Source organism: Taudactylus pleione, unplaced genomic scaffold (genome assembly GCF_031769625.1).
Source record: "Taudactylus pleione unplaced genomic scaffold, aTauple2 ptg000583l, whole genome shotgun sequence".
Taxonomy (NCBI): Eukaryota; Metazoa; Chordata; class Amphibia; order Anura; family Myobatrachidae; genus Taudactylus; species Taudactylus pleione.
This window is the reverse complement of record NW_028284985.1, coordinates 425786-438924: the sequence shown is the minus strand read 5'-3', so window position 1 is coordinate 438924 and position 13139 is coordinate 425786. Positions and strand designations below refer to the sequence as shown.

Here is a 13139-nt window from a genome sequence, read left to right as displayed (position 1 = left end):
CCCCAAACTCAATCTTGTCAGTGTAGTTTTCTAGCGCTCAGACACGCACCCCGACATCTAGTACGGATGGGCTATCGCTTGGATTACTGAAGTATACACTTCTTCCATCGGGCATGTAATGTTTATGTTCATGGTGTCGGGCACGGGGTCCGTTCCCTCCGCGCCTGGTGGACGACACATTCGGCGCTTACCTTGTTGTAGATGTAACAGTTTGTAAACATGGTGTTGAAGTCTTGCATGCACTCATTCGCACTCCAATAGTAGTTATTTTCCAGTCTCTTTTTAATTGTCCCCATATCCATTGGATTCTTTATTATCTTGTGATAGTCCTAAGATCCAAAAAGGATAAAAAAAGAAAAAGAAAAACCATTTATATATAGAAATGTATTTCTTCCCAGGAGAATGAGCATTATGTCACAGGGTAAGCACAGTGACGTAGTGGTTAGCACTTCGCATTACTGCATGGCAAACCGGGAACATTGAACGCTGATCCCGCGGCCATCAGCCTTCTGAGAGCGCCTAAGCTGCCACAGACACAGCGGGTCTGCAGACACACTGAGGGCTTTCCTCAGTGACTTAGTTATAGACGCCCAGATAACCGGTGTTTTACATACTACGGATACTCTTGCGTTACTCTAGCCACTCCCCTTTACCTCCACCCAAACGCTGACTACCCATCACTCAGCTTGCAAGCGTATCCTCTGTGCGAGCGTCACCGCAATTCAATCGCTGCGCATACGCCATGGCTAACAATCGCTCAATCTGCAGAAGCATTTGCACGCTGATCTGAATCAAGCCCTAAGGCCGTATCTGTGCAAAGTTTGTATGTTCTCCCCACGTTTCCCCCTAGTGATCGAACGTCCTCCCACCCTCCAAAAAGACATACTGGTCAGTTAATCGGCTTCTGACCAAAAACGTACCCCAATGTGTCTCCATGTGGTAGGGAATATAGAGTGCAAGCTCTGGGGCGGAGACTGATGTGACTGACTCAAATACTCTCTGTAAAGTGCTGCGTAATATGTGTTATATAGATAACAGATAAATAGTACGCGAGAGAACAGCCTTCATACCATCCAGAGACCCTTTTCTGACTTTACCTATCGTTCTGCTGAGTACCCAGGGTGGACATTGGCCAGTGCTATGTCCTTACTGCCAGATATCTTCTGTGTTTTCACTCAAGTTACTTCGAAAATGGGTAAAAATAAGAAAATTAAATAAAAAAAACTGCTTATTGTATCCTTTCATAAGGGTAAGAAATGTCCCTAAATCTGCACAACGCCCCCTGCAGGGTGAGCCGGCAGGACAAGGTCAAGCCGACGCACATGTCCCATGGCCAGGGGACACCACTGTCTCCCTAATACCTAGATTTGAGGATTTCTGCCCTCTCCAACACTGACCAGTAATAAGAGAATGGCAATGCCACAAACCGGTGTGCCCAGGAGCATATCTATAACAGAGTTCCAAGTTCTCTATAATAACACAGATGCCCATCTAAACCTGGAGCCCTGGTTATCCAGGGTCGTGAAGCCCCTCGCTCCCCGCCCTCCGGCACAGCCACTCACAGGTAGGCTGAGCTTGATACAGTCCACGGGTTGGTAGAAAGGCCAGGCAAACTGGTGCTTCCAAAGAGTCTTCACCACCACATTCTGCATGTATTGCAGCTGGTTGGTCTTCCGGCCTGGCTTGTTGGGGTTTGTGACTTCTGGAGGGGGCAGGTTCACCGGCCCTTGTGGGGCCTGGGCAGCGGCGGTCACAGCAGACATATCGCGTGTCTCTGGGTCACTTCCGTTCACGGCAACTCTGCAACACAATCTTTTCCTTTATGGCCCCCACCAGGGAAGGACATCCCATTTCAGGGGTCCGACCATAAAACCTGAAGAAATAAAAAAAGAAATCTTAAGCAATCAGATTATTGTAACTAGGGATGTGCAGGCTCGGATAGGTTCGAGTTTGCACGCCGAGTTCGGATTTTTCCCTCCAAAAAAAACGGAACTCAGAAAGAGGCAAAACATCATCTTGCATGGGCAAACATCATTCCAGGACTTGTCCTGGAATGATGATGTTTGCCCATGCAAGATGACGTTTTGCCTCTTTCTGAGTTCCGTTTTTTTTGGAGGGAAAAATCCGAACTCGGTGTGCAAACTCGAACCTATCCGAGCCTGCACATCCCTATTTGTAACCAAAGAATACAGAATCACATCTATGGCAAAACCACCACTGACAAGCCTGCGGCTCATCTATGGGAACCACTTGCAGAAACCGGCAATATATCCGCCAGATTTAAAGGGGCAAATCATTTTAAAGGCAAAACCAGGTTGGTTTTGCCTTTTAAAACCAATTACTGCTAAAAAAAAAAAAAAAAGAAAACTAGCGGCTATCTTGCCGGATTTGAGTCTGCGCTGCACATTACAGGTTATTACATATGGGCTGGCATCATCTACTACTGGATATAGATCCAGAAACTTCCCATATACTGTAACACAACACTACAATTCCAAATTGAAGTAACCAGCAATTAAAAAGGAGAATACAAGTGATTATAACCATTGTAATAGTTATTTCATCCATTACTGTGTGGGGTTTTGATCATTACGATTTCCATGTATGGCCGACATGATGATAATTACTGGTCACTGTCAATCCGAGGCAGAAAGTTGTTCTGTTTTATGCTCTGGATAGCCGTCCGGTCTGCTCCCACTCCTATCCCATCATGCTCTACTTCAGTACCTGGATAACGCCTGTCAGTCAGACTGCATGCCGGCCCATAGATTAGGAGGTGGACACAGGGATACGCGGCCATATGTATACGACAACTGCAAAGAGTGCCCCTGAAGGCAGCCGTATTCACATTGTACAGTCTCAGTGAAATGGAGGAAGGGGGGTTTAAAAATAATTTTTTATCTATATTTATGTTCTCCTTTAAAAACTCATTACCCAGACTTTGCACTACCACTCTAATATGTTCATTTTTAGCATTTCTACATAATTTAGTGAAATTATACATAAAAAAAAATCACCCCCAAAAAACCCACATACTCAAAGAGGCCACAAGCCAAGACTTGGCCATCTGGACTCAAGAACGCAGCAATCAAAATGTTCTCCTCATAAAGGGTCATTTCTATTCCCTGATTGTAAAGTCCCAACATCACCGTGTATATATATATATATATATATATATATATATATATATATATATATATATATATATATATATATATATATATATATATAAATATATATATATTGGACATCTTACACTCTTGCGCAGTAGTCAGGAGTCAGCCATCTTGGATCTGGAGATCATTCCCAACACAGGAATCCTAAAGTCGGATATTTCTCACCAGCCGCAGTTCTGCTTCTTCAGAAACACCAGAAAAGGCCCTTTCCCACAATACTGCGTAGTACAGAAACAGGGGGAGAGGAAGGATCAGATAGTGTATGATATTTGCAATTAAGCAGAGAATATACAGCAGATATCAGAGAGGAGTCTAACATGGCCCTGCCCCTGTCACATGCAGCCCTGTCCTCACTAACCACTCACTCATCTCCTGATATACTCTGTGCTGCTGGGGATCCTGCTCCTCCCACTACATAACTCAGTCTGTGGCTTCCTGCTGCCTCCATTCCCCTCCTCACATGTCACATGTAGCCCTGTCCTCACTAAAATATCACATCTCCTGACATACTCTGTGCTGCTGAGAGACCCTGCTCCTTCCACTATATAACTCTCAGTAATACTCACTGTAATACCCACTGCCGAAATAACCCGGGTTATTGCCAGGTCGACCTGGGTCTCGGCTCAGTGCGAAAGCGTGCTTGAAAAACAATCCGGGTTAACTGACCTGGGAATCCAACCCTGGTAGCGACCAAAGTTGAACACGGGAACAACCCAGGTCACGGTGCAGTGTGAACGGTCTGACTCGGGTTATTCGACCCGGGACATGCCTAAACTGAGCAGACTGGCAGCCGTGGAGCAGTCACCACCACTTTTTATGACCTCACAAGTTTAGCAGGGCAGACCGGGGTCGAAGGTGCAGTGTAAACGGGGTCGGACCCGGGATTTTGCTCCTCAAATCCTGTCACTGCCCCTGTCACTACAACCGGGGTCTTGATAACCTGGGTCATTCCTAAAAAAGGCTTGATTGGTGGGCACAGTAGCACTTTGAGATGACAAATCGCCAAGCGTCCGCTGTTAGATGGAAGACCTGGGTGCAGTATGAAGGATGACAAGCCGGAAATATCACCCAGGTGTAAAAAAAAAAAGGGGGTAAGTACTGAAACCCCGGCTTCGACTGTGTTCAGTGTCCAGGGTTCTGAGCCGGGGCTCATCTCTGAAAGGGGTATGGTATACCACATCTCTCATCTGCTGCTATACGCGACCACGTTATGGCTGTACAGCTGTGTTGTGCCCAGCAGTGCTGCACTAGTACAGGAGAGTGGTCACTGCTCTTCAGGAAATTACAGAGACAGTCCCATATATAACAAGTGCAGGAAACACGGCACAAGTGCTCCAAAACCTCTAATGTCACCTGCATCAATGTAAGCTTGGATATAGATATTCCCTCCGATGAGTGAAGCGCTCCGTGTTAATATTTCAATTTACGGATAGATATAAACTACAATACGCTCCCAGCCGCACACCAACAACATGAAAATAAACTAATTCTATGGTGACAATCATTCAGCCACGGAGCTATCGATCGAATGCTTAGGAACGTTTATTAGACAATCTGAAGAACTGGATTACCATTATATCTATAGCCAACCTATTACACTACGCTTTACAGAGAATATTTAACCATGACATCTGTCCCTGTGCCACAAGAGCTTACAGTCTAATTTCTTCACCGCACACTACAATGACAATTGCGTTTTTCTGGCTGGAAGAAACTCAGGACAAATAATCTGCCCTGATATAATATACTGGTCGGGGCGAGGGAACGCTACCACCGTGATACTGGTGCCCGGAATCTCCTTACTGGTTATAGAGGTAGTATAATACTGTTACTAGCATTGGTTATTACATTATAGGAGGATACTACAGGTATTGTGATTAATGAATTGGCACAATTACACCTGCACGTGAAATATATTATGACAACCCCCCCCCCATCCTAATAGAAAAGGCACAAAGCTCACGGCTGTGTTACCACACACGTGGGGATACCCATGCTTATATATTAAATCACTAAATATCAGCAAATTGCCACATACCACGGTGACGCACAGGCGCCATATCTCATCTAGAGCTGAAACACGGCGATGTCAGGGCAGAACGTTTATTAATATGCTGTATATCAGCACTGTATTTCTATAATTACACAGAAACTAGCGTGCGAGGTGCGTTATGATGCGCGCTGTTACACGGCCCCACGCTGGGAAAGACTATTACAGATATAAAACATCTCTTCCAGTGCTCCCGCCTTAGCGCTGTACATAGGTAACGCACAGGGGTACACGGTACACAGACACACCGACAGGGATACACGACTACGACCCGCAAAATGCATAACTACGTTAACGAGACATGCCGATAGAGGGCCCTGCTCCCAAGAGCTAACATTCAAACAGGGCAATGGTAGGACATAGTCAAGGGAGGAACCAGTGCAGTGAGGCGCGCAGTTTGGAGAGTTAGCAGGAGGTGTGGTAGGCTTCAGGGACAAGGGAGAGTATACCACCTGGGAGGACAGGCCAAAGTCTCAGTGATTGGGGAAAGGTCTTCTAGAGAGTGGGAGCAGCACGGGAGAAGTCCTAAAAGGCGGGAGTGAGAGGAAGTGATCGGTGAGGGGAGGGGATGGCCGTTGGCTGAGCGGAGAGTGCAAGACGGGGTGTGAGTGGAGAAGTAGGTGAGCGAGGACTTTGTAAGTGAGCAAGAGGCGTTTGATTCGGTGTGGTGGAGGCAGCCAGTAGAGGGCGGCCGAGGCGGAGCAGCAGGTGAGGATAACGAGGTGGGCAGCGGAGTTACCTATAGGGATAGCTAATAAATAGGAAGCGAAAAGCAAATACTGGTCTTCCAATTGTACTGGAACTGCAGCACGCCCTCACTTGTAGTTCCACAATTGCCACAGCATCATAATGTTCCAGCCCTTTGCTGGCCTCTAGACCAGGGCTTCCCAACCACACTCCTCAAAGCACACTAACAGTCCAGGTTTTAGGGATAGCCATACTTGAAAAAAGTGACTTAGGGCTTGATTCAGAGCCGCTCGTTCGTTCTGACCGATGTTCGCTCATCTGCGCATGCGTACGGATTGTAATACGCATGCGCGAACCAGTCAGTGCGGCCGAAAATCGTTTGTTCGCTATATAGCGAATGCCTGCTACTTTGAGTGACAGGATGAGGCGTATGTGGGTGGTAACAGGGGTAGGGGCTTGAAAACGGGGAGTGGAGATCAGAACGCAGGCGTGCTTAAAGGTCAAAACGGGCGTTTTAAGGGTGTGCATAATTAAAACAGCAGCGTCATTGACCATGTCACCTGGTTGTTTTATAGTCAGAACTGCTCGCAATATAGTGGTAGGAAAAACCAACCACAAGAATAGCGAGCAGTTCATACGCTGGTCGATGTACTCGATTAATCTAACAAATAGCGGACATGACGTAGGATGCGAGCGGCCAGGGGGCGTATTTTTTCAAAAAAACGACCGCAAGTTTTGCTCGCTCGTTCAGACTTGAGCGAACGGTTCATTTGAATAGCCACCCCTTGTTTTGGAACGAACGACCGCAAATAGCGTCCGGCTCTGAATCAGGCCCTTAATTAGTACCTCAGTTATTTTGATTTAACCATCTGTGCACAATAATGGATATAACTAAAACCAGGACTGTTAGTGTGCCTTGAGGACCGAGGTTGGGAATCGCTGCTCTAGACTGTCCATTTCCCCATAATATTTAGAAGCAGATATTGAGTTGGACGCAGGGGGTCCCAATTTTGCGCATAAAAAATAAACTTATGCATATGCCAATTTGGTTGCGTCCTTCGCTTTGCAACTCCTTACGCTTATAGATGAAGTGTATGCCAAGTACAGTAAGGGCATACTAGTATCGGTAATGTCATTACAGTATTACACTGTATACTAACTGGGAAACAGGACTCTAGTATTTACTCCTAACATGGTCATCTGTACACTTTTGTTACTCCAGGCAACATCTGGTCGAATTTACTACTATTACGCAGATAGAGGGAAGCACAATCTGGCTAAGATTCATAAACTATGGGGGGAATTCAATTGTTTTATACGACGCGCTAATAAGTGGACGCCCAACTAAGCAATTCAACTATTGCACAGTTCGGGCACAAATGCCATGGCTGTACGCATTCGTGCTTGTAGGGGGGGAGACTCAATGGTTTTATTGCGTCTAAAGTGACAGGAGATTTGGATGCGATTCCCAATTGTTTTGTGCGCCCATGCCTTTCAACGCTTGTGCCCAAAAGCACTGGGTATAGCTGCGTGAAGCGGCTAAACCAGTCTAAAGTCCTGGTTGGGGCTACTACATTTTTAACGGGCCCAAGTCACGGACTTTTCACACACTGCTGCTCGCCACCTCCAGAGGCTGCGAAAAGAAATGTCAGCTAAAACAATTTCATTTCCCCCGCAGCCTCCTGAGGTGGCGAGCAGAAATGTGCGAGAATGCCCAATTGGGCACCCTAATCAGGGCCCAACAACCGTGATAATGGGCACAAAAATAATTAAATTGCTCCTATGGGCGCCCATTTATTATCACGGCGCTAAAAACAATTAAATCCCACACGTATATATCTGATTCTGGTGATGGGAGATTGTACAGGAGCTTCTGCGGCCATTGGAATACTTATGTGCGGTCTTTGCGCTAAAGCCAGCTTACGGGAAACATTCTGCCACCATGTCCAATGAAAAACGAATCGCAGAAGATAAAAAGCAGTCCGTATACTGGACACAATTCCGACACGCCATGCACCTCCACATACCTAAGGTCAGAGTTTCACAAGCTCTCTCCACAGGACCCCTAACAGTTCAGGTTTTCCAGATCTCCTAGCTGGAGCACAGGTGCATTCAATACATTTGGCACTTTTTAAAAGAGCTGTTGAGTCTGACGAGAAGCACTTAAGTCGGTGAATTGAATAGTGCCGGGACCTCCTTCCCGGGTCTATTCAACATCGCGATCAATTGAATCGCCCCCAATGATTTTTAAGTGGGAATGATCGCCGAAAGCAAAAAGTGACCTACAAATTGCTTTTCGGCTACAAATGTAGCTCCCATGCAATATTTCGGAATTACTTTGGAAATTTTTTTGTTTTAAGATATAAAGTTAAAATAAAAATAGACAAAATACACTTTCCATTACGTACATATCTTTGTGTTGGGCTTATAGAGAATATATTCTCATTGTGGACGTGAGGAAGGCTGAGATTTTAGTACCCAATGCAACCTCCCAGGTGCCCATAAACGGCTTGCTTCAGCCTCAAACAAGGGCCAATAGCCACAGGAGGCTGGTAAGATGGGCGCATGGCTCTTTATAACGCCAGTATGGGGTTGTGTACCACACACTACGACACCTATGTTGCAACAAGTACATCCGACGTACCACGTGTTCCTCCTCCTAACCGGAAAGCACCTTTTTAGAGGACGCAATTGCATGCAAGTTAAATATTACACGTTGTACGTTGACCGCGGCGAGATGAGCCTCTAACTAACAATTCTCGTAACGCAGAAAATCTACAACAATTGTATAGTTTCTTCACACAAGTCTACATTTTGCAGGGAACAACTTAGAACCTTACAGCAGCCACATGGTCCGAGCTCACCAAAACAGGTCATAAGGGGGACAATACAAAAAACAAAATAAAAAAGTTAATCTTTATTAAATATTTATTGTCCGTTATCCACCCATCCAATTAAAATCACAAAAAAAAGTAAACTTGTTAAAAAAAAACTAAAAAAAAAAACCCATGAAGCAGAGCATGCATAAGACACGTCTGATGGCGAATTCTATGTCCCGTGTATTCCCAGGTCCATACGGGCAGAACAACGTGTAAGAGTAGGTACAGGGCAGGAAGGGTGACGGCCTCTCAGAAGACTATGGGCTACATCAGGCTTTAATAAGTTGGTCCTAGAGGGCCAACTGTATATCCACAAATTATCCCTTGTGCTATGTTGTAACGAGGGGCTAAACTGCCGACCGCAATGCTGTTTTCCAGCTTAGCGCGGTACTAACCGCATCATGGCCGACACTTTAGTTGGAGAATGCCGGTTACTGTAACTAAACAGGCGTAGCAACAGACATCTCCCAACTAAATGCAAAACGCAATGGGGAATTCCTTCCCGGCGTTATCCATACCGCGTTGTATTGAATCGCTCCCATTGTTACAGCCTTACTTAAGGTGCCCAAAATAAGGAATCGGTATGAAATTCGATTCCCGGCAGCGCCTGGCATTTCATCCCTCGCCGGGATATGACAGTCGGGAAGCCGGCTGCCGGTATTATGGTAGCCAGCTTCCCGATAGTATACCATACACACTATCACTGGTAACCACAGAGATCTGCTCACGAGACCGATATGGGATATGTATTGGGAGTTTGGGCCTACCACAGTCACATGACACCCAGTCCCTCATAACGAGGCCTCACACTTGTCAGGGTTGGGAGACTCTTATGGCTACTAAACAGCTTTTGTCATTAAAACTTGTAAATCAGTATTTTGGTTACTACTTCTGTAGTCAGCTTTGTAAGACCGGAGGGTGGTGGTCAGATTCAATTACAAAAAGTTAATTTAGACAACAATTAAACGCACACTAGGGTGAACTTTGTTTTGTCAGAAGTCAATTAACCTACCAGCGTGTTTTTGAAGTGTGGGAAGAAACTAGAGCTCACGCAAAGGGAAAACATACAAACTCCCCACATATAGAGCCTTAGTCAGGAATCGAGCTCATGAGATCAGGGATGCGAGGCAGTAATGCTGACTGCTACACCAACTGTGCTGCCCACACGATAACAATCAAAGAATGTATTCTTATGATCGCCATTGCCCCGCACGATCTAGAACAAATCGCTGCACAACTAGCGCACAGGGCAGTCTTCAGGAAGGTATGACGGTTTACTAGAATACGGCCTCTTACACAGCGCTAATTCACAGAGAGGTTGGGACATGAACGCTTTACGTAGGGGTCTATAGTTCAATTTCATTCATAGGTATCAATTCAAAGAAATTCACATCACAGCGCTAAACACCAACACCGTGCAGTGCGCACACCACCCGTACATTTGGCAGCCCAACATCTTGCATTTTCCTGCACACCCCTATGTGGGTGAGAAGTTAAATGTACAACATTGGGGCAATCATGGGTGCTCTGCAGCACATCGCTCCTGCGTTGCATTTCATTGAATCGCCCCTATAGATGTCTGAACGAGATGACCTGCAGCCAGAGCACTCTCTAACACAAGTTAAACGGTCACCCAGGATTTTGGGGTTTGGTTTTCGCACTTTCATTTCCAGAAAAGCAACACAAGCGAGAAGCACCACGCGCCAGGGCCAGCCGCTGGTAGAACCAGTGTCCCATCCCCCACCAGTGTTTCCAGTCCAGCAAGTAAGAGGAAGCTAAAAGCTGAGAAGATTTCAGCCAAAGCAATGTTCCAGTAGGAGCATTACAGCAGGACAACCACAGCCATCAGAGTACCTGTCCCCTCCTCGCAAAGAGAGCAGTGATGGCTCCAGTCACTAGTGTGCCGATAAGCTGACAGTCTATGGCCCTCATTCAGAGCCGCTCGCTATTTGCGGTCGTTCGTTCTAAAACAAGGGGTGGCTATTCAAATGAACCGTTCGCTAATTGCGGTCTGTTCACGCCTCTAAGTCTGAACGAGCGAACAAAACTTGCGGTTGTAATTTTGAAAAATACGCCCCCTTGCCGCTCGCACCATACGTCATGTCCGCTATTTATTAGATTAATCGAGTACATCGAACAGCGTATGAAATGCTCGCTATTCTTGTTGCTGGTTTTTTCAACCGCTATTTTGCGAGCAGTTCGGAGTAAAAAAAAACCAAGTGACGTGGTCAATGACACTGCTGTATTAATTATGCACTCCCTTAAAACGCCCGTTTTGACCTTTAAGCACGCCTGCGATCTAATTCCACACCCCTGTTTTCAAGCACCTTCCCCTGTTACCACCCACATGCGCCTCCTTCTGTCACTCAAAATAGCAGGCATTCGCTATATAGCGAACAAACGATTTTCGGCCGCACTGACTGGTTCGCGCATGCGTATTAAAATCCGTACGCATGCTTCGGAGGATATGTTCAGCAACGGTCTGAAAAGGTCAGTTACTAAGGGGAGAATTCAATTAGGTGCGAGTTTGCAAAAATGTGATACACTCGCACATTTCACCTTCATGCGTGCACTCGATACAATCAGAAATGCCAATTCGCACCTCTCTCAGTAGCATGAAAATTTGGGGAGACCTCTCTAGACCCCCAAAAAGTGAAAACTTCTATAGAAGATGGTTAGTGGCCATAAGGAAAGTACTGTACGCTTTCTTTTAAAATGTGTCAATTGGCTGATTTGTGCATTTTTTTTTTTTTTTTTTTTTTTTTTAAAACAATGGTAAAAAGTTGTAGAATTTATTATATTAACAAAGGAATTAAACGGAAATATAAAAAAATATATATGTGCTTTTTGAGAAGACTTTAAAAAAACGAAAAAAAAAAAAATAGAAAGCAATTTTTCATTAAAATAAATTCTTTATTTAAATTTGGGGTGCATTTAGCTAAGAAGCTTAATTTGGGGCAATTTGAGGACATGTGAATTTGCAGTGAATCCAAACTTGCACCTAAATGTAATCCCCCCCCCCCCCCCCCCCCCCCAAGACTGATTCAGCAGCGTTTATAAAGGAACGTCAGCCAATGGGGTGCTTAGAGGCTCCCAGACCAGATCTCGGATGCCACTTGTGCAGCTATACGTACTGCAGCCACGACAGCGCGGACATAGTTATTCGGCCAATAACAGACACTCCGCCAAGAACAGCTCTGCAAACGATCGCTTACATTGACCACCGTGGTGACCAGCCAAATTCCTGCCTCACCCCTCAACTAGGCTCTCTTTTTATGGAGTAACTATTCTCAAGTTACCCGGATAAACCGATTTCTCAGAGTTCCAGGGTCAAACAAAAACAGTTTTCATTTTTTAACCTTACTTTTTTTATTCCTATTTATCACCCACTGATGGTATAACTTGATGGCGCCTGCACAAGACACATATATTCGGTATATAAGCGAGCGGTATAGCTAGCAGCGAGCTAACTCCCCCCCCCCCCCCCAATTATTCCAGGTGCCCAATAGCTTCCCGGACAGGCTTGGTCCTGCAATTGCTCATCTGGCTTGGCACTGCCAGTCCCAGTGTGCCCTGCAGCCCAAAGCCTCATATAATACAGAGACATTGAACATCCAGCTGCCTTGGTGCTACAAACCACAAATAAATGCCTCAGTGTACACGGTAGAGCCACAGATACACAACTAGTGCCTGACGGGCAGACTGCATGTGACCTGGGCACCACACCAGGACCTCCATCCAGGATGCACATCCTTGTGGGTGACAAAAACGGATCAATTGATTAAGTTTCCAGTCTGGGGCTGAGCGACCTGATCCTACGGGGGCCAATCAGTGCAAGTCATTCAGTGCGAAACCAGCGTCACAGTGAGAGGATGATAAACACATCCACATCAACCTGCTTTTATACAAAACTTTGTCCAGGGTGCTGCGTGTTTGGCAGTTTCAGGCTATTGTACAAGCAGCACCCACAGACAGTAAGGTGAGGACAAACTAAAATGTAAAACAAAAGCCTGGCCAGCTGTATAAGACACGGGACAGAAAGTTCACGTTTTAACAGTCCGACATTGTTCTGGCTTGTTATACATACACATAATTTCCAAGTTAAATCAACTTATCAGCTGGAAACAAGTCATTGTGATAAAGTACACCTGTCCAACAGAACATAGTAAGCATCTATCTATACATAGAATAAAAACGGTCCCTAGCAGGAATCTGTGTGTTGGGGATAATCTCAAGAACCACTGGATGGATTGTGATGCAGTTGTCACTATTCCATAGAGCATTTGTGGAGGAAGGTTCAGGTATATGACACATTGGTGCATGACAGGTGTGTGACCCATTACTGCA

At 45.6% G+C, this 13139-nt stretch overlaps 1 protein-coding gene across 5 annotated transcripts in view; it reads right to left on the bottom strand.

The window, feature by feature from the left end:
• BRD3 (bromodomain containing 3) overlaps window positions 1-13139 on the bottom strand; it is a 47706-nt gene that overhangs the window by 23943 nt on the left and 10624 nt on the right. For all 5 annotated transcript variants that reach the window (XR_015871913.1, XM_088453547.1, XM_088453545.1 and 2 more), the window contains exons 2-4: window positions 3257-3394; window positions 1563-1873; window positions 192-329 (exon numbers count right to left, since the gene is read on the bottom strand). Coding sequence is in view for 4 of the 5 variants with exons in the window: in XM_088453547.1 (XP_088309673.1) it covers window positions 192-329; window positions 1563-1763 (339 nt within the window). In the remaining variant the exon portion in view is untranslated. The remainder of the gene's footprint in view (window positions 1-191; window positions 330-1562; window positions 1874-3256; window positions 3395-13139) is intronic.